Source organism: Gymnodraco acuticeps, unplaced genomic scaffold (assembly GCF_902827175.1).
Source record: "Gymnodraco acuticeps unplaced genomic scaffold, fGymAcu1.1, whole genome shotgun sequence".
NCBI classification, from domain to species: domain Eukaryota; kingdom Metazoa; phylum Chordata; class Actinopteri; order Perciformes; family Bathydraconidae; genus Gymnodraco; species Gymnodraco acuticeps.
Window position 1 is genome coordinate 1955381 of NW_022991513.1, and position 27678 is coordinate 1983058.

At 38.4% G+C, this 27678-nt stretch overlaps 1 protein-coding gene across 5 annotated transcripts in view; it reads right to left on the reverse strand.

The window, feature by feature from the left end:
• The window catches only part of tcf12 (transcription factor 12), a 74553-nt gene extending 53497 nt beyond the window's left edge, over positions 1-21056 (reverse strand). For 3 of the 5 annotated variants that reach the window (XM_034196959.1, XM_034196960.1, XM_034196955.1), the window contains exons 1-5: positions 20850-21056; positions 20113-20201; positions 19773-19845; positions 9999-10072; positions 4348-4450 (exon numbers count right to left, since the gene is read on the reverse strand). In XM_034196959.1, coding sequence (XP_034052850.1) covers positions 4348-4450; positions 9999-10072; positions 19773-19845; positions 20113-20184 — 322 coding nt within the window. In that variant the 5' untranslated portion in view covers positions 20185-20201; positions 20850-21056. Of the gene's footprint in view, positions 1-4347; positions 4451-9998; positions 10073-19772; positions 19846-20112; positions 20202-20413; positions 20430-20841 lie in introns of those variants that run through there. The other 2 variants (XM_034196956.1, XM_034196958.1) reach the window with 2 other exon arrangements.
• Between the last annotated feature and the right edge of the window lie 6622 nt (positions 21057-27678).

Below are 27678 nucleotides of genomic sequence, written 5' to 3' on the forward strand. Positions count from 1 at the left end.
AACGCATGTGAGGCGTGGTTGAATCAAAGGGGGTGACAACGTTTTTCCATAGTGCCCTATAATAAGCATGAACAATGTGGCTGCCACCTGTCTGGCAGCATGCAGTGGGTGACGTGCGGGTTTGTAGGAAGAATGTAGCGCAAGAGGCGGGCTAAGATGTAAGTGAGGGCCCGACCAGCTGATCCATACTAACATGGAGTCGACCCCTGGGGACAACCGTGTCATTGGCTCCCCATCTTTACTCCAAAAACCCCCATTCTTCAGCTTCAAACCCCCACACACCTGTCTTGTGAGCGCCTCATAATACCCACCATCACTGTATAACCTCATTTACTTCTTGAGATACAGAGAAGCAAAGTTTTCAAACAACATGTTTATACCGTTATGTTTTCTGGAGCTACATACTGTAATGTGTTTTCATTGTGAGTAAAAGGGATCCTGGTCCCTCTGAGTCACGCACATTTATTACTGACAGTAAAAATCAATGCATTTACAAGACTGGACAACACGCAAACCACATATACTGTTTATATCCCCCTTTATTCACTAATTTGTGCATTCACATGTGTAGACAATTTAGTCACTCTAAGAAAGGCAAAAACAGATTTCATCGATCTAGAAAACATATGAGAACAACACATATAAGTAGCAGGGGACAGATATGAAAACAAATATTTGAAGATAGAAAAGCAATATGAAGACAACAGATACAAATAAGTAAATGGAGGGCATGATCTATTTTGGATTGGATGTATATCCATATATATATATATCCATATATATGAGGTAAGATTTGGTATAGTATCATATTATAAGTTATTTATGTTTGTACACACACATACGCACACACACCACACAATGTAATGGAAAACTAATAGTTATGGCGTTTGTGTCATGTGTTTTTGAGGTGTTTCAGCAGTCAGGTCCACCGTTGGTCCAATGTTTTAGATAACACCAAATTCAACCATATACAATCCTTAATACCCAAGATCAGAACATTACTGTTATAATTGTTTGTCTCTGGTTTCTTCGATCTATTTTTTTGTTCTTTTGTTTTGACATTTTGCAGGCACATACTAGAGGCAGCACAGAGGTTGCAGAGGACAAGACTTTCGTAGTGGTCCGTTTTCAAATTGAATTTTAATAAGGGTTTTTTTTCTGTCCAGATTGATGTGTTCCATTGTGTTCACTCTTTAAAGATCTAAAAATAAATTAAAGCTAAAAGCTACTTGGCCAAGCAGTATGAATATTTGAAATAAGGAGAAAAATAAATGTGACGAATGGTATTTCTCGTTACATAAAAAAACACCTCAGTATTTATTCCAAGGGAAATGTCTGATTAGTGATGCATGGTTTAGATCTACTCTATGCTGATAAACAATTAAAACATGGAATAACATGGAAAGTATGACATAAGAGGTTATGTATTGGGCAATTCCCTTCAGGAACAAAACATTGAACAAAAGGCAGGAAACATTAAGACATCCTGAGGGCCCTGACACACACCAAGCTGACCTTCAACACAACATATTACCAGTTTCACATTTTCATCAAACATATTTAAATTAAATTAAATTCAAACGGCTGTTTTTGTTTGTTTTTGTTTGTCCTCTTGCTATCCCAGTTGTCCCCCTTCCTTTTGAAATGATAAATACAACCTGCTGAGTATTTACTTCATCTTACTTATTGCCAGCTACCTGCTATATTCCTTAAAGGTCCCCTATTATACAGTCTTTCATCAATATATTATAGGTCTCAGATATATACAAAACATGTCTCTGAAGTGTTTGGCTTGAAATACAAAACAGATCGTGCATTATAGCATCTCATAATCCCCTCTGTTTCAGCCCTGTTTCAAAAGTGCTGATTCTCTGTCTGTTACTTTAGATGAAAATAAGGAGCCCCTCCCCACGCCCCTCTGAGAGATATTTGGGTAAAAAGAACACAATGGTGCTCTAGGAGGAGATTCAGGTGATAAGGTGGGGGGGGGGTTACCTTGGTTGGTGATTGGCTAATGGTTACACAAGCCAAAAATTCGTTATGACATCATCAAGTGGCCAAAATCTGATCAGCTCATTTTCAGACAGGTTTGTATATAAATGGATCAGGACAAAAAGTGAGAGAATCTTTTTTCCTGAAACTTTCAGGTTCTCTTCACAGAGGGGACACATGTTTGTATAATAGACAGGAAAATGTGGATTTTGCATAATAGGTGACCTTTAAAATATGTTAAATAAGATCAACTTTTAACAGAAGTAGTGAGACATAAGTGTGACTTAAGGGGCACATATTTTGATCAGGTTGCTTTGTACTCTATTTAAAATGGACTTGATGTGTAAGAGAAGTTATAATAAACTCAATTGTCTGGAGCCCTTATTGAACTGGGAGAATCTTTACTCACCAGCACTTGAGAAGCACCAAGCCAGAAGCACATCCACAATTAGCATGGATTCAGGCTACAACACATCACTGTATTAATAACAGTGACGGGCTACACGTATGTGTGGCGTGTTGCCACGGGGGACATTATGAGGATAAAATACTATGAAGTCCCATCATGACAACAATCATATTATCTGACAATCCGCAATCAGTTGCAATGATTGTAAAGTAAGCACCAGAATTACGACCTTTAAGTTACAAAATAATCTATTAGTTGCCCGTCTTTTATCATTCAACACAAACAGCCTCAGGCAAACCATTTGCTTAATGTTTATTTAAGATCTTTATACATGCTGTGTTACAACCAGGGAGGTTCTGAGGAGCTGATTTGAAACTACTGGAGTGACTGACTGGATTCAACAATTACTGCCACAACTACAGGAGAAATTAAAGTGTAAGTATAACTCTGTTTAACACTTCAGACGGGATTTGATGAGGGTCCTATCTATGATATCTATCTAAATCTATGTTAATCCTAGATATAACTTACATTTAGAATTCTAAGTGTAATATAAGCACAGGCAACGTTACAATCATGCTGTCTGAATCTGACATAACACTGCAACAGATCACATCCATACTCTAGTAAGCATAATTATAGACGCAGTGTAAATGGGAGAGTGTGTGAGTATATGTGTGTGTGCATGTGAAACAGTCATGTGATCAATTACAAGAAAGATAACATTTTGTTTCAATTCAGCAGCGACCATTTGTGAACTAATCGCTTTTCTGGGAAACCAGTCTCTAGGGTCATTACATAATGCGCTGAGATATAGTTAGCCATAAAAATGTCAAGTGGTCACACATCAATGATGCCAGGACAAAGAGCTGGATAACGCACACTAATAGGAGAACTTGGTCAGAAATAGAGCATTGTCTCCGTTTAATGATATGGTAAAATAAGCAAATGCGTTGATCTTAACATTATTTATTGTCATCAAATATAATATACTACCAGCTACCAGGCCTCTACAAAACCTGAGTTCATTTTTGCATCCAAACACAGGTCTTGTGACGCTAAGAAGCTAGCAAAAAAGGCAAAATAGATTGATAACAAAAGAAACAGATACTGAATATGGCTGTAATCTCTAGACCAAACCTAAGGTAGTGAAAAAAGAGATCACACCTAAATAATGACAAGTTTTGTTATTATGTTGTCTTGTATGAAAATATTTTAGTAATAACTTTGAATGCTATAAAGGGAATGAATATGGTGAAATTGGATCAAGATGGAAATTCTTGACTTCTGTGAGCACGTTAAATAGGGTCAATGAAAAGGAGCTTGGGAAAATATGATAAGCTGTGGGGGTACATTAGACCACTGATCAAAGAAACACTATAATAAAAGGTAATCACTACTTATCTGCTCTGAAAGGTAAGTGATAAATGCAGATATAGAAATCTTCCAATTTAAATCAGGAAATAATGCAGTGTTTTGAACAATGAGGCCAGCATGATTAGGTAAAGACAGCAACACATAGTGAACAGAATTAAAGAATCTATAATAAATTCAGATTATTTGACTCCCTGTGTGTGCGAAGGCCTTTGCTACAACAGTCAGATTAACCCGGCGCCAAAAAATCACTACCCTGCTGCCAATAGAAGTAGCTGAGGGCGTTTTGAAGTCTGGGAGATGGCTTCTTATGACGGAAAGCTATACTGATGGCGTGACTTCTAGCCTGGGGGAGGGTCATCACAGGAGGGAGATACGGAGAGGGGAGGGGGATTAAGGGAAGAAATAAAGACAGCAGGAGAAGAAAACAGCCCTGCAGCCTGGCAAGCCTTCGGTACTGTTACCTCCAGATGCATGATGTGCCTTAACCTCAATCAGGCCATTTTCTAACAGGATGTCCTCCAATACCAAAGGGCATGTGAGCAGTGAGTGGAAGAGAATCACTTACTTACCCATTATGTTGGAGTTCATGAAAGGTGTTGGGGACAATCCTTCATGGGACACTAATCGACTGTCACTCAAATGATCGCCGTAATGAGGACTGTCAGCGAAACCCTGGGGGAAGAGATCAGAAAATGAGGCACATTATTTGGCAACTATAATTGAGAGTGAGATGCCATACTACTAATTAGTTAGATGAGAGCACAACTGGTCGGTTATGCTAATAAACTGTCACCTTTCTTGTGTAATAGTCGAAAAAAAGAAAGAGAAAGAAACAGTACTTTACATCTCTGTTACGGATTACATTAATAAAACCCATTATTCGCAGTAAAGATACAAATATTCAGGGAGCCTGTTTTTGTGGAAGAAACAACAACGTATTACTCTTTTGTTGTTTTGTTTGTTTACCTTATCTAAGTTCAGCCATGCGTTGTGGATGTGCAAGCCTATAATGCCTCCCTTTAGCTTGTATCTAGATCTCAGGACAGCAACATCAATTCAGGCCTTTAAGTGCCTGTTAAAGATTCACCTTACATCCTTTCTTTTACCTTCCACCTGTCATTAATACTCTGCTATTTTTTGATTATGCAGTTCTAGTGACAGTGATGGCAGAAATGTAAAAGTAGTTGTTGTAATTTGTATTATTAATATTTGTTCTGCATGACATGTCCTCAAACAGACTGACTTACGCCTAAACCAGATGTATATGCCATTTTGTTTTGTTATTATACCAGGCATAGTTAGACATCTCTTTGGCCAGTTGGGTTGTATTATTAACACTTCTGTATACATTTTAACACGTTCTCCGATATCTGCGCTATAATCATAAACTGTGCTCACCCTCAAGAAATTGTGTTGTAAATTAACTAAAGTTCTCCGCATTTAATCTTTGTATTGCCAACCTATTATTCACAATACATTGGTGGCTGTTGTTAACATCTGTGCTGGTCTCTCAGCTTAGAAAACAACTGGACCTGTAGAAACATTTGCTTAGTCATTATCACATGTATTACAGTTATTTCTTATTCTTCTATTTCATCTATAACAGCTTTATTCATCAGCCCACAGTTCATAAGAAGGTGTTGTTACAAAGAAGAGTAGGAAACAAAGAGATGCAATCCTACATCATTCCCAGCTACCTGCAGCTTTAAAAAATTGCCTTTTTCTCCTGCAGCTTAACAGTGCCTTTTCATGACAGTTATCAGCTGCAGGGGCTTAGGTCTAAATATCGGTCACAGTATGGTTTTTGAAACTCGGGGTCCCATGTAATAAAAGATGCTCTGTTACAGGGCTAATCCCAAGCCCTGTGAAAATCCTCCAATGCTCCAGTCAAAAACATCTCCCCAAACTACATTAACTCCCAGCAGAGGGACCGAGCAGAAGGCTTGCATTTCTATAGAGCTATTTTCACCAACTCATACCCTTTGCATTCAACATACAGTAAGAGAAAAGTAATCTTATTATCCATCTTCTTTTGTGAGTGGATGGTGATGGAGTAATTTCAAAGGTATTGGAGTGTTGCGCTGCGTCGAGGGAATCCTCCGAGATTCTCTATTGTGCTCCCGCCAGGCCGCACACACTGTTAATCACACCATGAACAGACTCTATAACAACAACAGCCCCGTGAGAGGCTGGGGCAAACTAACACACACAGACCAACACATGCACAACGTCAGCAGGCGAAAAACATCTCCTCTCTTCTGCAGCTAAACAAGGAAAATGCTCCAAAATACAGACCCAAAGGAATAGTTCAAGACTTGAGAACACAGAATACACGTATTTTCTTTCTGGGAGTGACTAATGATACCCCTTTTATATTTGACCATTTAATATAGGGTAACTGACAGTAGCTGGTTAGCTTAGCTTAGCACAAAGACTGGAAACCTAGCTTTCCTGTCTCTGACCAAAGACTTAAAACACCTCTGAAGCTAAATACAGATCTAATTTGTTAAATCAGCACCGAATTTGCCTTTATTTCATTTCTTGCTGGAGTTTTACTGAGCCAAGTCTTGGTAGCTGCTTTCAGGCAAGAAATATAACCGTGGATTCAAATGTGTACGCATTGTTTTATTTTTTAAGATTATACAAACAACATAGGCTACTGTAACAACATATATTGTGTTTATTTGTTGGCTTTTGAGCTAGCCGTTTCCATATTTTTAGTAGTAATCCTGTCTGTAGCCTCACATTTAACATATATTTGGTCGGCCACTGTCAATCTATGCTAAGTGTTTAAATGTGTGACTGTGTGTGTTTGTGTGTTTGTTTACTCCTCTGGGACTGGTGGATCATCAATCACAGATGCCTCATCATCCCCAAACTCTGGTGGCCTACATCTATGTGAGACACTAACACACCCTGTCACCGCTGCCACGGGGCCGCGTTGGCACTATTGGCTAAATAACTGTCTGATCTCTGTGGCAGCGTGCGGGCCGGGGCTCACGCCTTGTCCCCCAATCACTCGCCACACCGTTTAAAAAGTTGTCTCCTTCACACTCTGTGCTGCATCCCAGGTGAACGCGAGGCTGCATGTGGCAGCTTGGGACGCGATGATTGGGTCTTGATGGATGCGTGTGGGGTCGGGATTCAAGTCGGGGCAGGGCACTGGGGAAATGGGGGTTGTCGTGCGGTGGCAGTGGGCACAGACTGTCAGACCGCCTGCCTACAGCCACAGCTGCCCAGGATGCAGCGGCTGGCTCGAGGCCAAGGTCAGCACGGCAGGCTCGGGACTGTTCACAGTTGACTGATCACACAGTCGTAGCTCACCAGCTCTCACCAGCTCAAACAAGCTCAGGGACAAGACTGAATTCCCTTTGTAACAGACGGAGGGATGAAGAACTAGGATTTCTTCAGAGCACTGGACAGATATTGTGCTTAAGGCATCATTTTGGAAATGGTTTTTCATTTGTTAATCAAATTATTTGATTCTAGAGAATGACAACAAGACATCTTAACAACAGGGAGAGAATCATCTCTGCAATTACGCAGAAACATACATATGTGTGAACGATGGAGGATAACTCACAGTGTGAGGTTCTCTTGTTGAGCATTTCTACTTCTTCTTGCATTTTCAACTTGCATCCACTCATTCATACTTTCAGTTACAATCTGCATTCAAACTTTGAATTTTTCCAAATCATTTAAAGGCTTTGGTTGAAATTCAACTTTGAATGTCTACAAAACGTCCAAGTTTTTTATAACTACGTAAAAATTCCCTTTTTGAATTGAGTTCTAGGGGGGAGAATTAAAGTTTTCTTAAAAATATCTCTAACTTTCTCTAATTCCCTAATTTTCCTTCTTCATAAAACTTTACCTGTAAAACAATGTTGCTCCATATAATGTAGCTATGGAAGCTACTACACACACACACACACACACACACACACACACACACACACACACACACACACACACACACACACACACACACACACACACACACACACACACACGCGCGCACACACACACACACACACACACACACACACACACACACACACACACACACACACACACACACACACACACACACACACACACACAGCAGTCATAACAACCAGAAGACAAAGTGCTTTCTGATATTTAGGTAAAATATAAACCTCTCTTCATGAATTAAATATTTAACTTTTTGCTTTTTTGAATGATTGGCCTACCCCAACTAAAGACTACATCGTCACCCAGCCCAAATTTAACATGATCAACACTGAGGTTCATGAGAAACGCCGGTCGCATCCTAAAGCAGAAAATATAGGATATACTATTTTATAAGCTACATAAATCAAGTCTCTATCATGATATGGTGTGCATGCAGCTGTGTGTGTGAGAGTGTGAGATGTTGCATGTGTTGTGTGCGTGCACGCCTTATGGTGGTGCAAACAGCTGTCTGCTGGCTGATGCTGTGCCTTGCAATGTCAGAAGCACTCATTTATATGCACCTGGAGCACAGATATCTCAAGTGTCTCTGTCTTATAATTCAAATCAAGCTGCCTATGTTACCATAGCCTGTGGATGTTCATTCGGGAAGGGCACAGAGAAATAAACAAGGTAACGCAGCCCGAGTGGCTCTGACATTTAACTGAAATGTAATGGAAAGTGACAGGAGATTGACATTAAATGAAATTCATACAGGGCATCTAGAACAAACAATGTGTGAGTGACAAACAAACAGGTTTGGAGAGGAGAGCTGTTCACACTTGCTCACAAAAACAGTGAGATGTTATCACTTCAACACAGAGATGCAGTTTGAATTGCAGTTTTTACTATATTATTATTATACACATGCAATACACATTTATTATTTTACTCTTATGTGTGCAAAATGTCAAGCATCTTCTTGCCCAGCGCCAAATAAAAATGTCCATTTCCTTGAGTAAGTTGTGTTTTCTGCTAGATGCGTCTGCTTTCTAATTACTTGTGCAGAGGCTAGACCCATGTTACCCCGGATCTAATAAGAGTCATCAGTGGTTGGCATTTGCAGTAACAAATAAAAAGCAAATACATTATTGAAATATCTAGTTAAGTTATCAAGCATGTGTACATTCTTTATGAGCTCAAGATCTGAAGTCAGCCACAGAGCCATGTCCTGTAGTTTACTGTCATTTTTACTGTTGCCAGCATTTATACACTATGACTGGCCGCCGGTAGAGGAACAAATCAATGGCCTCGGAGATCTGCCAAATGAAGGTCAGAGAATCCCATTCAAGCTCTGCTTAAATCCATTAATCACCTACAGTGTCACTGCATTGGCTTTATTCACAACTGTTGATGCACAAACAACAGCTTGTCGTTGAAAATAAACACTCCTATTAGAGGTGAAACAAATAAATGGTAATCTCATAAATTGATAAACAGAACGCAGCAAGTATTTTAAAATGTATGATTTGTTTCAGTTGTTTTTCAATCAAATGTATTTTTACGTTCGGCTGTTAAATATATTTATGTTTGGGACAAATGTAGTGCAAAATAAGATATTTTAGAACGTTGCATTGCACAAATTGTGGTGAAAATGTTTGACATATTGTAAATGTCAATGAATCAGTTAATCGAGAAAAAACTTAGCAGATTTATAGATAATGAATAAAAATACTGAGTAAGTATCACCGATAAATATCTTTCCCCAAAGCTATTAATTCCAAAACATCAACTATGGGATAAAGAAATACCAACAGAAAACGTATATATAAATACATTGGGGTCATAAGTCATCCTCTTTATGACACTAAATATCTGTTTTACATCAGAATACAACAGAGAAAATGTATTTCTATGGCACGACAACTGATCACATATATTTGGTGAAAAACATGTACAACTTACTACGGCATCAACATATAAATGAGCTACAGTATTTGACCAGGCCTCTATAACTCAAAAGAAACTTGATCCCACAATAATGTTATATTCCAGTGACTAGTTTTCCTTTTTATTTGTTTAGCTAATCTGGTCACATGAAAAGAACTCCATTCCAACACCGTACAAGAACATTAGCAAGTCCCTTCTGTCTCAGAAAGATGTGTCGATTACAGGTCACACATCATGATTGGTATCTGGATAAGGTGAGACTAAAACATAGTGAATGTAGTGCTTTGATGTAATGAGTGTTAAATGATGTGCTGTGGAGCAGAAAGGTCGTTCAGAGGCATTTAGGCGAGGGTCATCTTACCCGGGAGGACTCGTAGGGGGGAGTGGGCTCGCCACCTGGGGCCCAAGACGCCTGGTTGGTCCGCTCCTCCACACCTGTCAGAGAGAGAGAAACACGACTCCGTCAGAAAGTCAAGGTTCATCACAGAGTTCAACGTGCAAACACACAGTTTATCTACATGATCTGGTTCTGCCTCAAACAGAGGCACAATGAAGAAGTAAGGAACGACTGAATCAAAATACTGCTCATAAATACACACATTATGCATTGACCCAGTGATTGAGTTCTACAGTGTGTTTACAGATGACATTGGATATGTGTTGTGCACAGGAATGTTACTTTACAAGTGATAAGGGGTGGAACATTTATCTTTTTTTATATTAAATGTTTAAATATGATGGCAGTTTCAGTTAAACTACTGATCAGTTAATTGTTTGATTGTTTTAATTTACAATTCTTTTGATAGTGAATAGTGTGAATTTGATCAGTTTTATATTATTCAAAATTAAATATATTTGGAGTTTGGATTGTTGATTGGATAAAACATGACATGTCATTTTTTTTTTGTGGAGATTTTATGCAAAAACAATTAAATTAAATTAAAGATTAATCAAGGAAATACTTATCTGATTCATTGTTCATGTTATATCCAAGGGCTGATTGAAATCTCATTTACAAAATGTAATAGTTAAACACATATTAGGGGTGGGATTTTAAGATGAGATAAGATAAACTGTCTTTGATCCCTACTCGAAAGAACGAAACAACATAAATACGTTTGGAAATTATTATTATTGTAATAATAAATACTACAATATAATTATTGTATTGTCCAATTTCTATTTTATAAGAAAGCATTTATGAAATATTAGTATGTAACATTTTTGTTCTTTGAAGGACTTTGAAGTTGTTTGTTTGTCAAGAAAAGTGCAAAATACATTTATTGTTATTATAAGAAATAAAAATCTAAACCAGAAATGAGCACCGCCTCAATGTACCGAAACACAATCAACAGCTTAATGATTTGGCATTGATGCATGCCAGGCTACTTCCAGACAGCTGAGCACTAAAACTTGATAAGACTCATTTTTAAATGAAAGAAAACCTATACGCCTCAAAAGTCAAACAAATAAAATCAATAACTCTAACCGACTGCAAAGCAAGACCATCTGGCATGTATTGGAAAATATAATATCTGATCTTTGTAATCCAATGTATGAGATATAAGTCTGTACAATTATTTGATGCCTCAATTGTTGTTGCTGTTTGAAACAATATTGTGTTGCTGTAAAAGCCAAAGTTATTGATCTTCCCTGTTGTAATGTCATCTGCCTCAGGAAAATGCAATACGCTTCGTTCATTTGAACTTCAAATAAAACAATATCAGATTTCAAGAAATCATGTATGCCCAGAAAAATAATAATATAGCAAGCAACAAACACAACTTTTCAATATTAAGTTCATGTTTTACCCTAAAATCTAGCACATGATTTGCACCTTCATGCAGCAGGGTTAGGCATACAACCCAAGGAACTGAATGTACACATCTGAAACAAACAATTTGATTAAAAGCAGAAGTTATAATCTGCACAGCGAAACCCGTAATTATAGATCACAACACGTGGACTAGTTCTCTGAATCGAGTCAAAGTATAGCTCAGCAAGCAGCTTAGCAGAAAGACTATAGCGATTAATTCCCTTTAACCAGGTTCAATGCAGCTTTACGGCTGCTTCTTATTCGTCTAGAGAGGGCTATTAATTCCAAACTGAGCTCTTCAATATAAAAGAGACATGATGAAAAGGCAATATGATGTGGTTTGCAGGTACCTCCCTGACAAGGTAAAACAATATCCAATCTGAAATGTGACAAATTACACATTTTGTAGACAGTGTAGGTGATAATTTCTTAGTATCATACTTTTCTTTTTTCAAAGGTCACACTACCAATTCATTCTTAGTTTGAAATCTAATTATATACTTAGACAGAAAGTGCGTCACATTTCTCCAACTAGAAATCACGCTCAAGTGAGCAGAGTTATAGATAAGTCTCATCCTGACAAACATGTTGTTTTGCTGCTCACACACAGCAGATTCATTTCCTCTTTAAAGTCTTCATTATTACCCCCTCAGTGCCTTGATGGTAGAACAAAATATATGTTTTCAATAGTCTCACTTTCATAGACTCAGACAGGGAAACTTCCATTACTATTTTTAAATATCTGTTACCATATCACATGGTTTTAGATATTGGTGTGACAACAGCGATGTGACATATTGTAGCCCAACTGAGGCCTTTTTACACACTGAATGTAACAATGGTCAGTGTCTGCTCTCTGGGCCACTGGCTGTCATCTCGTCTGATTACCATCTTCTGCCACGGCTCAAGGGTCCCCTCTCTTCTCCGAGCACAGGCAGGACAATAAGATTACTCACTGACACAAGAGGCAAAAGGGAGAATCACAAATGGTCTGTTATTTAGGTCTGATGAATTGGGGGAACAAGCACTCTGTGGCAAAGATGCACAAAGAAAACAGGAAACAGGACATCCATCCCTTCTCACACATTATACTCCGAGCCAGGGTTCAACCTATTGGGGCCAGGGATGTATTTTCCAAGGACCCCCTGATCATTTTAACACCGATTGAGTATATGCTAACTACCATTTGAACTCCCAGAATTTACTGTATACCTATACTTTCAAACAAAAAAAATGTTTTAGTGACAAACAGATCCTAATTTTAATGAGTATCAGGTTGATATTACTGATATTAGGTTGATATTTTGTTTTTATATTCTGAGTTACTAGAAGAAGTTATTCACTTACAAGTTGTTATTCCATTTACCCCACTTTGAGAATCAATGCGTAAACAGCTATAATAAATATCTGTAGATCACCTGGGCAGTATAGCTCAGTATTAAGAGCTGGTGGCCCACCTGCTGCAGTGGACACACGTTTATGCACATCTTTCCCTTCATCTCCCACTTTCAACACTTTCACTCTCAAACTGGCCTAATCTGGCTAAAAACTGTCAACGAGTTACTCCGAACAAGCAGACCAGACCCAAAACAAAAAGCAACAATTAATATTTTCGGACATAATAAAGGAAACTACAGGTGCAAAAGCAGCCATAATCACATCACCATAGCAGACACTGTCTATTAAAATATCATTGTTCCAGTTTCTTTATTGTTGTTGATCAATTCATACATACATACATACAATGTAGAGGGATGACTTTTACTAATCTGATCTGTTAATGATTTGCCAATTTAAATAGTTTAGTAAATGTTTAGTTATATTGATTCGGAAGTTAAATGTATATGTTTTATATGAAGAAAAGACAAAGAAATTACAGATAAAACCTCTGGATTATGCTGAAAATAATAATAAAACATAAACATGAAAACATAGCAAGAAGCCCCCCCAATATATTAATCCTATTGCATTTACATATTTACAACATCTGGGATTGGATCAAATTTTAAAATGGTTAAACACAACCAAAACATTACAACTTAAACAGAGAAATCCTATTAGTGTTTTCATGTGCTTCCACTAAACGTTTTAAACATCATTATATACATTCAGACACAGGGATCAGTTTATGATTGAGTATGATTGAGGAATCTATAAAACCCCTTCCGCCACTGACAAAATGTTGTCAGAAAGACTACCCAAAGGGAAAAAGGAAAGAAAAAAGCTTCTGGTCCGGACGGCATCTTGAATGAGAAATGAGAAATGTCAGACATTTAAAAACTAAGTAACCTGATTCTCCACAGAAACAAATGAATGTAAAACCCTCACGGAGGATTATTTTATACATTTTACGAGAACATGGAGATAAATGTTTGTAACGATTACTGCAGTGCAATGCTTTCCGACCTACCTCAATAAGCATCATTATGTTTTACACCTAAATCATGTCGGATTTATCCCCCCATGTAAAACAACAGATCGCATTCACAGTCGGGCGAGTTTAATAGATGTCCATGTAAATATAAACAAATCCGAAATACTCCCCTCCCCTGCTGACTCACAAAGAGCGCTTGACCTAATTCTGTTTCCTGTATAAATGAACTGAGCAGCACTAATGGTAAAACCACTGACTTCTTCAAACACATGTATACAAACAATTTATCTGAAGTCAAACCTTGACTGAGAAGAACCAAACTTGCCATTTTTCACTTCAGAAATATTCTGCACCATCTCCTAAATCCCTGAAAACAGGGTTGACATAATTCTAACTTGCAGAAAGACAGAAAGACTGAAAACAAAACAAGTATGTGCATGTTCTGATCTATTATGATGGCCAATAAAAGAACCCTTTTATTTAGACATTTGTTTAAGTATTTTCATATCAACAAGAAACAGGCAGAGACAGAAATGTTGTTAATAGAAATTAGGAAATAAGAGAAGTTAAAATCAATCCATGCCAACATTCAATGTAAGGTCGTAATCTGAAGTGAACGAACATTACAGCCTGAAATAGTTCAATACACAAATGTGGTCCAGGTTTGTCCCATTAGTGTGTTTTAGTAAAGGTTACTTCATTTCAAATAAATTGTACACAGTCATAGCAGAACACTTCCTTAAAGCCACTAGAATATACCAGAGAAATTGACAATATATATATTTTTTTTACTTAAACATAATCTTAGATGGTGTTGCCTCATTTGCTGAAGACCACTATGATATTACGTCTATGGATTACATCAACTTATCCAAATAAACCCCATACTTATCTTAAATGTGAATCTGTCAAGTAAAACCATCATAAAGAAATGTTTTTAGGGATAAAAACCAGCAAATTAATAATATGATCATTTAAACCCGTTTGATAAAGAAATGACTTCCCAGAGGCTGAACTCAAAGTGAGGCTGTTTGTAGCTGTGTTTTATTATTTTGGGATGAAACTGTTGGCCAACCAACCCACACTGACTGCTGGTCACAGCTAACACATTTTCCACACCGATACATGACAAATGAGACATTCAGCAGCAGCCAGCCACTGCCCCTCTGCACTGTGACAGTCAATGGCCTCGTCAAACTTGCATCATCAACACAGCTGGGGGGGAGAAATTATGAATCTCGGTTAGAGCCACTTTGGGTATTTTTTCCAATCCATCTCAATCTGGCACACGATTGAAGGGTCTTGCCAGTCCCACTCTGCCTCAATTATCTGGCTCTGCCCAGCTGAGATGCAATAATCCAAACTCTCATTCCCTGCAATTTCCACACTTGTGTCTGCACACCACTTGCCTTATTTTCACAATCACTTATGTAGGGACTACTTCCCATCCTTGAGGATCAGACACACAGGAGCACATGCTGAGCACTGAGAGAAGGAGGGGTTTTACCCAGAGGATGATACACTGCTGGGGTGAACCAGTTCATTTTCACTTCATTATTTCTGTCGTGATAAAGGTTTAGTTTTGCATAATTCCATTCCGTAACATTTTTCAAGAAATAGAAAAAATGATTATGACCAGCAGAGGTATATATGTGTGATTTAAAAATAGACAGAGACACTTTAACCTGTTAACTAGAGAGAGACCAATAACTGAAATAAGAAATAACAGTACAGACATTTCTTTTAAACTGTCTGTAAGGTTGTGACAACTTAAGGAATTTATAACAAAATTATTTGGCGATTGTATGGGTTTATGCTGATACAAATATTGGTAGCGGATATATTAATATTATATGTTTCCTTAACTCCAAATATAATAATGTTTGAGGACAAAAAGCTGCAAACCACAAGACAAAGCTTTGAACTGCCACTTTGAATTGGATTGCAATATTGCCACACCTAGAATAAACTGTTATTATAGCTACAAATTAAATTTGAATTACTGATAATCCCCACTAAGCATGAAAAGTACTGTTTTTATAAAGCCATTACAGATGAATGAGATTTTAAATGAAGAAACAATATAGGTGCTGTTATTTGATTTTCTTTTTTAAATATGGTTGTGTTTTTTTTTTTTATTAAAGAATGGTAATCATATGATTAAGGGTGCAAATGATACCTCACAATAAAAAATGTAATTGATTCTTTGGACACTGATACTATAAACTCTGCCATGATACGATTTATATTCCATCAATCACAGGCCTGTAATTGATTTATCTAATCCCCTCTCAACACAAACAGGTTCATTTATAGCAATTCAAATGCAATTGGACAGTTACTTGGCTCTGCAGAAACAGGTGTGCTTGGACAGAAATGGTGAGAAGCATGTGCCATGGGAATTTCAAAATAAAGGCGCATCTTAAACATGATGATATGTATGGCTTTTTTATACTGAAATCGATAACACTAGATCCTTTATCTAGAGTCCATATATCAATCCAGATAAATGTTTGTTGAAACATCCTCACATATCTACATACCACAATAGAACATTTCTAATATAATCTAAATAATAGAACATAATGTGTAAATTAAACCCTTTACTTTAATTAAGTAGATTTGTTCCAGTAACGTCCAAAAAAACCAGCCCACTTTTAGTCTCTGTTACGGTTCTAAATAACAAAGCCGCCCAGCAGACAACACAGTGATGACAATGAGATTTGGCTGAAATGCATGATTCTCCTGACAGTCTCCAGTTATTTTCTGTTTTGTACAAAAAGCACCGTGCTGATGGTTTCTGTTTTAGAGGTCACAGAGTGCAAGCCCCGGCCTAGAGCAGGACTGCAAATAACCTTTTATTTTCATTATTGATTCATCTGCCACTTCATTTCCAGATAAACCTTTGGGTCTGAAATGTTAAAAATAGAGAAAAACTTCATCCCAAATTCTTAAAGTATTAAAAAGACTTGTTTTGTCAGTCCAAAAAAAAGAAAACCAGTTTAATAGGATATACATCTCCATATTTGAGTGTCTGAAAAACGGGATTTATAGCCATGTTGTCACTATACTTCTCGATTGTTAAAATAATTGCAGATAGACGTATCGATAAGTAGACAACCCGTAGTCTGAAGGTACATGTCAATATCTTGAAAGATTATAATAAATCAAAATGCACACAGCAATTATTTCTTAATACAGTACATGAATGACATTGATGATTGAGATTGCATGTGTGATGATCATTATACACAGAGCACCAACCTTGAGTAATCAAAATTCAAGTATCCAAATCAAGTATTTTGTGTCATCAATGTGTTTCAACATTGACTCAATACGGAGCCCCCTAGGGGACATGGAGAAGAAAAAAAAAATTATTTGAAAAAAAATAAAAATAAAATGTTTTGCGAGATATCGCAAAACCCCTTTGCGAGATCTCGCAATACTTTTGCGAGATCTCGCAAAACCCCGTTGCAGTTTGTAGACGGTCCCTAAGCACTCCTCTCCCTCCTCCAGCTGCAGATTGTGACCAATTATTGATGTTTAGCTCGGATGACGGCGCGTATCGAACTGTTCTGATAAAAACGACTCTGTAGCTCGTTCTCTACCTTGCTATGATTGTAAAGTCATGTTGTTTGTATTTTTACAACGTTATGTTCATGAGTTATTGATCCGCGAAATTCGAATCTGTCAATAACCCAGCTCAGAGGGACGTGCATGTCCCCTTGCTCTGAGTGTTCTCTTGAGGTGTCTTCACTTATGTGAAACCCTTTATATATACAGTCTATGTGTGAAACCCGTGCCTATTGCCAAACACTTATGTTATATCTTTATATTTAAGGCCAAGCTCAAAGTAAAATCGATGAACCACTCCATTGTTGTGGTTTCTGTGTTGCCGTAGCAGCCGAACTGACCAGGAAGTACTAAATGAAAAGTATTGCGAGATCTCGCAAAGGGGTTTTGCGAGATCTCGCAAAAGTATTGCGAGATCTCGCAAAGGTTTTGCGAGATCTCGCAAAACATATTTTTTTTTTTTTTTTTAAATTATTATTTGTTTTCTTCTCCATATCCCCTAGGGGGCTCCGTAACTCAACAACCTGATTTTTGAAAACATTTCCTTATCCACAAACATACAGTGAAATGTAATTTATTATGTACACCTGTATAATCTGATGCAATCTTTGACATTTTTTTTACGACTGTTTACAGAATATTGTCTATTATTATTCATCCTCGAGGCTGCAGTTGTTACATTTCTGTACTGCAGGTGGATATTTTGTCCACTGGGTAATAAAACCAGCTTTAATATGATCTTAAAACAACAACCCTAACAATGATTGTTTGTAGCGTTCATATAATTATCATGGGAACCTCACTAGGAAAGTACACACACACACACACACACCATGTATACATCACTTCAGGGGACATTACATTGACTTACATGCATTTCCTGGAGACTTATCCTAACCTTAACCATAACCAACACATGCCTAACCCTAACCAAGTCTTCACCCTAAAAGTAATGATTCCCCTCATGGGGACCTCCAATTTGTTCCCATACGTGACTGTGTAAACAGATTTAGGTCCCCACAAGTATAGTAATGCTAGGACACACACACACACACACACAAATGATTAGGTATACTAAAATGAATCCGCACAACTCCACGGTTCATGTGAGACAGCCCTGTTCTCGGTTCTTTGTCTTTTCAGTTTCCACTAAGTGTGTGTCTTTCGTTTCACAGATAACTGACTACAAGGAGGCTTTGTGGATGCTCACAGAACATGCTTTCAGAAAACATAATGCTTGATTGTTGACTTTCACTTATAGCACGAGACAATAGATGTGCTTCGGATTAATGTCCTGTAGCATTTATAGCTGGGAAGCAATCCAGAAGCAGGGAATCTGAACTCTTCTTAAAAACAGCCAAACCATCCATCGAGATGCTCACAGATAAACAAAACAAGGACCAGGAATTTGTGGGAGAGACAAGCGTGTTTGTATATGAGGGTTTTGAGAACTGTCAAACTGCTGCTTGTACAAAGAAGAAAAAAACACTACATAACTCTATGAGAGGATTTCTCACAATCCACTACTACAATTCACAAGCAACTCCACTTCTGACCGCTTCTCACTCTGACATTTTAATTAACTGGATTCTGAACGTACCTCCAACACACCTCACAGCGAACCCCGATAAAGACAGACTCTATTGTTTATGTGAACACTTGCTGCACTTAATAGTTAATTTAAAAAGCCAAAACATGCCAGATTTACACCTCATCTGACAGTACGGTAAAACATGATTCACTTTTTCACCATGATACTAATTAGAAGATATCTGTGGCTTCAACTGTGCTTTATTCCATGTTTCAACCACCAGAGCACACAGAGGAGTGAGAGGCATCACATGCAAGGCAGAAAGAAAGAAAGGGCTGGAAAATAAATCAATATTATATTGACATCGTGATATGAGAGTAGATATAGTCTGAGGTTTTGTAATATGGTAAAAGTGTATTTTCCTGGTTTTTAAGATTGTATTATTGATTATTTATATATACATAATTTGTGAATAAAAAAAAAAAATTAAATAACATTTCGTGCTTAAATCATACATCAAGATATTGTCTAAACTGATCACAAATATGCATACTGATTGAAATATGTTTAAAGAATATCCTTTGAAAATTGTTGTTTTGTTTTGAGATTTGTAACCGAAGTTCTTAATCAAATGCTCACTACTTTTCATTTGTCAATCATTAGCAAGGAGTCTTTTAAAAAAGCTTTACCATTTAATTGACTTGCTTTATTGCAATATATCGTTATCGAGTAATGAAACAACCTATATCTTTACAGTAGATTTTAGCCATGTCACCCAGCTCCGGATGAAAACTATGAGAACACATCAGAGGGTTTAGTGAGGGGCTTTGAGGTACCCTACCTGCTGCAGTGAACCGACTGCTGCCGAGGGTGGTGGGCCTGTTCTTCGCTCCGCTCACAGGTGGGGAGAACATCTGCATGGAGGAATACGGAGGTACAATTAGAGCCAAGACTCAACACTGTGAAAGCAGCCATTCACATAATATGCTGCAATTATCCTTAAAGCAGCTAATGCATTTTAAAAAAGCAAGCCTAGTCTGTCACATCATAACCAACACTAATGTTAACAGATCAATTAGTCATGCTTTAGCCTATTTGAACCCCCTAACAGCTCTGAAAGCCAGCAGAGCTGCATGACATCGAGAGGTGAAGACAGAAAAAAGAGCAAACAGCCATCATACCGCACTGAAATCCAGCAGGTCACTCAATTCCTTGTCTGTTCCGAGAGCGGCAATCCGCTGCTGAGGATTCATCCTGCCGATCTAGAAACCTGAAGAAAACACAGTCCATCAGGTCACAGCGTGCTGCTTTATTCAGCAGCGGACTGCCACAGGAAATGACTGCCACCGAGGTGATTGTTATGGATGCAGGATAAAAGAGCCTCACTGAGAAGAAAAGTTGGCTCTGGTATTGCTGCAAATAGAGACTCTGACAGTTTGGTTGCATTATTAAAGCTTAAAATATCGCAAATGATGTGCACACCTTTAGTTTGCGTTGATTTGAGAGAGATGCATGGGTGGTACAGACATGCAGCTCCTCAGTGCTGCAGTAACAATGTTTCTCTGTAACGACATTTATGTAACTCACTGATGAGGCTTTCACGGACAGTGTTAATGTCAGTGCTATGTGTGGTCGAGCATTACGATTGTTAAGATTTGCTCAGGCACATAACGTACCTTGGCTAGCTGGCTAACACGAGCTGTTTCTGGTTAATTTGTGTTGAAAATAGCAACCAGGTGCAGTGCGAAACATAAATGACACGCTGGGTCAAAATAAGTTACTCTGCCAAACAAATAATTCAAATGTCAGAATCCCCAGGTCCTAAAACAAAACGCTGTGATGGTCTTTCTCAACTCCCAACTTCTTTCACTGCTCCGAAAGCTTTTGGTAAACTCCCACTGATATTTTACCTTGTTACCTTAAAATCCCGACTGGGGTCATCTGGTGAAGACTCGCTTTCTTGCAAAACGCCTCAAAAGAGCGAAATGTGGGTTAAAACCATAGACTGTCTATGGTTAAAACGGCAACACCTGTGTAAAATATCCTCTATATCAGTTACGAGTTTCCCTTAGGCAGACATTTTTGGTTTGCAAAAGCCTCAGCACCACGATGACATTGGTTATCGTATCCCTCCGCCGCGCACAGTGACATGATGGTCCCACACAGCGGGAGATGCTGCAGGAGTCTGCTGCACACATTAGTATTAGAGATGCTTTCAATTGGCTTTATTAGACTGCAGCATCACTGACATATTTACATGTCAATGCCGGAAACAAACTGCACTTTAATAATCACACAATATTCCAAAACTTGCTTTTCTTGCAACACTTGTTAATTTTGTATATTGAAAAAATAAATAAGTGTACATGTCAGGCAATGGAAGGAGCAGAACTAGAGTATAGTACTGAAACAATTAGTCCCTTATTTGAATAGTCAATGACAGAAAACATTTTTGGCACATTTAATGGTTATTTTTTGTCATGCATTGATTGCAGAAATGTTATGTCCTTAAATGTGGAATATTCTTGACTTTTTGTTTTATAATTATTATTCAAATAAATATTTCTGACCTTGGGACTGACAAAACAGGACGTTTAAGAGGCACCACTATGAACTTTGAGGAGATGGGATGGACATTTCTCACTTGTTTCTAACATTTTATAAACTTAATGATTAGTTGATTAATTTCGGAAATAATGAACTTATTAGAAGAGTGGATCATAGACTCTAGCCCCAAACGAACAATGTTTCAATTAGTTGATTTTATTAATTGAAATTGTAACTTTTGTATACACTGTAGTTGATTTATCCAAACTAACACTGTTTATTAAGTATTATTCCAGCATATATGGAGCACTGATTGCACTGGATTTGACCATGTAATCCTCTCTGGAGTATGTGCATAGCTTACAAGAGGCAACCTTTGGTAGAGGATAATGTAACAACCTTACATAAGTGTAATTTGAGAGGGACATGGTTGAGTTAAAGCAGTATTACTTACAACATATGCTGTATTCTTATAACTTATTTATGCAAATCAAAATGGCTGAAGAAATATCAGGCAACTATTAAATAATGGTACCAGAGAGCATTTCAACTGAAAAATGACATAGCTTAATATGTACACAAGGCCAAAGTGTCCTAAACCTGAACAAACTAGGCTTGTTTGAGACAAGCAAGACCTGCGCAGACCTGCGCAGTTGCGATCAACGTCTTGCTAGTGCGTTGCATGATGGTTAGTCATTTTGTCCGACTTGCTCTGGAGGCCCGCCCACATGAGACTTTGAAATTTCGCGGGACAAAGACGCCCGCAGCCTTGAGAGCGAGGCGAGGCGAGTTGGCGCAGTTGCTCTCCACGGGCTGCGGAAGCGAAATGCTTGATGGGAAACGGCTCGCTGGTATCTCGAGCTGAGCGCTCATTGGTGGTTTTTACCACGTGCTGGTGATGAAACTCTCCAATTGGCTGGCAAAAGTTTGTTGTTGTTTTGTGTCAGTTTTACGTCGCCACATCCATTCCCATTTTTCATCATTGTTCCACAATGTTTATCATCATGAAATTAATATCTATATATTTTATACTATACTGCTTACCGTTTTCATACTTTATATATCTTAGCATATTCATACACACTGTTCATACTGCTCACAGGCTGATATCTAGTGTATTCATACCCCTCACTGTTTATTCATCATTCAATTCATTCTATATTTTATTCTGTCTATTGGGTACATTACTTTTCACTTTACTGCTTGTTGCACCTGGTTAGAAGCTAAACTGTATTTCGTTGTCTCAGTACCTATAATATGTGCAATAACAATAAAGTTGAATCTAATCTTGAGCAGGAACAAATGTATTTACTTAGTACATATCTGACATTAACGATTAAACACATGTGTGCATTCTTTATAAATGCAAACCGAGTCAAGCCGACTCCGGAGGTGGCGGTATGCACCTTAAAGTTGTTTGCAATCCGCCAAAAAACGGAGAGAAGAAGAAGAAGAAGACGAAGCCGACTCCGAGCTGTCCGACTTCAGGCGAGCTTTTTGAGACCTCCCCCGGCTGCGATCGGCTATTCTCGTCTACTTTCGAGGCGAGCCGCAACGCGTCTCAAACAAGCCTACTGTGTCTTCTTGAGGCAGAGATGGCCAATGCCCCACAAAAGGGCCTACAGTGCTGCCATAGTAGCTTGCATCTTTTATGAGTATCCCACAATCCTATTTTCTTTCAGAAATCCTGTTGCATTTGTAATATGAAGAAACAGAAGAACTCCATATTAGACTATACCTCATTACACTGCCTTAATCAACCAAAGTTGCATGATATGTTTTTAATTGACATGTTTTTGCTTTAACTTATCATTACGAAGTACACTCTGTGTGCAATGTAAAAACTAATCTGTCTTTCACTGCACAATTATTTCTGCTAAATGGTCAAATCTCCCAGGGAAAGTGAAGGCTGAATGGGCCTATAGAAAGGAAGTGCACCAACTATTGCACAATCAGGAAGAGGATAGCACCGCCGGAAAGCTGACCTCTTCCATGTGCTTTTCTTTACTCCAGTATCTCTCTCCAGGTAGCGTAAATGGCAGACAGTGTGAAAACAGGACAGACTGTGGACACTCTTCACGGCCAAAGAAAAGGAGCTCCGTTCACGTAGGAGGCCAAAAAGGCTAGGAGAGTGTTAACGTTGTGTGCTTTTATTCTGAAGGTACAGACCGGAAGTGCTGTTGCTGCTGGTGGAAATCACTAGGCTTGTTTGAGACGCGTTGCGGCTCGCCTCGAAAGTAGACGAGAATAGCCGATCGCAGCCGAGGGAGGTCTCAAAAAGCTCGCCTGAAGTCGGACAGCTCGGAGTCCATGCTCGGAGTCGGCTTCGTCTTCTTCTTCTTCTCTTGGTTTTTTGGCGGATTGCAAACAACTTTAAGGTGCATACCGCCACCTCCGGAGTCGGCTTGACTCGGTTTGCATTTATAAAGAATGCACACGTGTTTAATCGTTAATGTCAGATATGTACTAAGTAAATACATGTGTTCCTGCTCCAGATTAGATTCAACTGTATTGTTATTGCACATATTACAGGTACTGAGACAACGAAATGCAGTTTAGCTTCTAACCAGGTGCAACAAGCAGTAAAGTGAAAAGTAATGTACACAATCTACAGAATAAAATATAGAATGAATTGAATGATGAATAAACAGTGAGGGGTATGAATACACTAGATATACACAGCAGCCTGAGAGCAGTATGAACAGTGTGTATGAATATGCTAATTTAATGATGATAAATATTGTGGAACAATGATGAAAAATGTGAATGGAAGTGGCGACGTAAAACTGACACAAAACAACAACAAACTTTTGCCCAGCCAATTGGAGAGTTTCATCACCAGCACGTGGTAAAACCCACCAATGAGCGCTCAGCTCGAGATCAGCGAGTCGTTTCCCATCAAGCATTTCGCTTCCGCAGCCCGTGGAGAGGAACTGCGCCGCCTCGCCGCGCCTCGGGCTGCTTCTCAGGTCGACTATTTTCATTTCCTCGCTCCTCGGTCTCACCGGAAGTTGATTTGCCTGCGCCATCTTGAGTACCGTCCCATGGCTCTTATTTCTGCCGGAGGAGCGAGGAGCGATCATGGAGGAGCGATAACCGAGGAACCACCAGACCATCCTCCGATGAAATCCTCAGATACTCACCCTGCCCCCTTACTGTGTATCGCTCACTGATTGGACGAGGCAGTGCATGCACTGATCTGATGGTTCTTGACATGAGAGCAATACCCCAGCGGAGTGAAGAAAATACATGAACCTCACGGGACTCACTCCTCAGTTTATACCGTGTTTTGTTTCAATTAATGTATCATTTAGTTACAAATATGTGATATATCTGAACAACAAAGTGGTCACAAATCATTTAATTCATTTTTTGGAAACATTTTCATGATCACTTTTTTCGTTTTACATTTTCATTTATTGTCATTTCCATTCAGTCATTAAGTGCTATTAAAATGTTAATATGCTACATATCCACACAAACACACAAAGTGTGCAATCCAATGAATGTTAATCTAACTGGGTTTTGATAGATAACATATCTCTTTTTCTTCTCTCAATTATTTTATTTCTATTGTGCACTCTAATCAATATTAATCAAACTATTGATCGTTTACATTTTAAGAATGGCGTTTATCTTTTTTGAGAATGACTTCTTATTTTATTTCATGTATTTGGATCTACAACAGATGATACTAATGTTTATGTCAGTAAATGTGCACTAACAGAGGCGGGGGTGTTTGTGGAAATAACGGGGACAGAGCTGGCTGCTGCCAGACGAACAGCTGTGCAGCGTCATCACAAACGGACGTCGCTTCACGTGACGCTCCGGAGGAAAGGACGTCCCATTGCTCTTAAAACTAATTTCCCTGCTTCTCGTGGTTTCCTTGCGTCCCTCCATGCTTCCCTGGTGGGAGGGACTAAACGCAGGGAAACGACGAAGTGAGGGAAGCAAGGATTTCATTTAATCGACCTGAGAAGCAGCCTCGCTCTCAAGGCTGCGGGCGTCTTTGTCCCGCGAGATTTCAACGTCTCATGTAGGCGAGCCTCCAGAGCAAGTCGGACAAAATGACTAACCATCATGCAACGCACGAGCAAGACGTTGATCGAAATTGCGCAGGTCTGCGCAGGTCTCGCTTGTCTCAAACAAGCCTAGTATCAGGCTGTCATTTGAAAAATATTTTGAATATGCATATAAGCTTTTTTTAAAGACATGTGGAAACACCGGGCGTTTGATTTACAACTAAACAACAGGAGAAAATCAAGGATACAAACGTCTTATAGTTTCACAAGGTGGAGAAAGTCAAAGGAAGAAAATTATCTACAATCTGACGGAAACGTCGTTTATTATCTCTCAGATAATTTGTCTGACTGAAAATATCACTGGCGAGGGACCTCGGTAGTAATATTAGGTATCGACCGCAAAGAAAATCCTCTCTAGACACAACTCATTGCTTAACTATTTTTTCATCGCGTTTAAAAAGAAAGAAACTTTGATTTCTGCTTCCCTTGACAGCTCCTTTTACAACACGTGTGTTCAGGGCATGCTTATTATTATTATTATCAGTTTTGACAGCTCGCCTCTGCGATGTGCCTATAGCCTACATGGAAACTAAAACAGTATGGAGCAATAACGCAATATGGAAAAATACGGTAGGAAATTACGCTTAAAACTGTCTTTTCGTATGCTGTTCAAGACCTCCGTATAAGTAGGAGCGTGATCCTATCACTGTATGTGGGGACTACTTTTTCTTCCGCGCAGGCGAGAAACCAGACAAGAGGACAGCTGTAAAACTGACTGCATATTGGCTTTCGCTGTGTCTTCAGCATGTGCAAAGAGTAAATTAAAATCCGTTTTAAATGTAACTTGTCATTACCTTCAACAAACTGCTTTTAGAGTTTGTTGTTTGTGTTTTTAAATGTAGAGGTTGGTTTAATAATTGAAGTAGCATTGAAAGGCTGTAGGCTAAACAGACAGTGAATCACCCCCCTCCATCCTAGATTTAATACAAGTATAACAATGTTTAAGATGAATAACAGATACATTTGTTGAAGGATTTTTCTGTCAACTGACAGATTGATTAGTCAACTTATTGTTTATCTTTAGATAAGGGGCCAATCAAGACCCCTCTATTTTGAATGGTTTATGAACCTTGCCTACAGTTAAGTGTGTTTTTAATACAAATAAACTTGAAAGTAAAATGACATAAGGGTGTGGAGTAATCCTGTATTGCGGATGAGCTTGAACACTTGCCATTGATTGCAGCAACCTTGGTTTAAAGTAAACCCTTCCTCCCACACATAGTTTTACTGCTGGGATGGATTATTTTTCATGAGTTAAGACCCAAATTTACAAACCAACATTAAAAAAAAAAGAGTTTAAAGCTTGATATTAAAATGTTCTAACATTAGGATTCACTTGAAACCTAATCCTAATTTCAATTTGTTTTATTCAGTATGTAAATAATAGAATAAAACACTTAAAATAGAGCGAAAAACAAAACAAGGTGTGAACATCTTCAGTAACAAGTGGTATGCTGATGCATCACTGGGGGTTTCCCCTCCTAACTTATGCAGATGTTTTAAAGGCGGCCAGTTGCACCTAAAGGAGTGTCAGTAAACCTCCAGATCCACCAACACTTCTGGCACTGTTCAAACCTTCCCTCACATCAATGTACTGGACTTGAATTTCACTGTCCATTAACCTCACTTATAAAAAGGAGGCTAGAGTTGAATGTGTTTTCAGGCAGATTTTGCGCTTATTTTAAGAAATGTTGCACACATTTTAAGAAACAAAGTGCCATAAGCGAGTAGATGCTCAAGCAACTCTGATTTAAATCAAAAGTGAACACAAAGATTATTAACAACAAGAACAACACAGAACATTAGAGAAAATGCAGGGCTCGTCAGTGATGTGCTAAAATGTAACATTGAATGCCAGGCTATTTAGACAACAAAAAACATTCTTACAAGAGGAGGTAATGTGTCTTATGGAAGGTTTCCCATACTAAAAGATTGATACAGGATGCATCTCTGCCCTGTATTATTAATTCCAGACTGCCACCTGTTGGACAAACTCAGATCACACAATCCTCCCTGTATGTTCCTCACTAATAAATACACTGACAGAATGTTGATTAAGTCTATTGCAACCAGGGCATGGTTTATAAATATTTTATGTTTTAATGATATTTAAAAGTA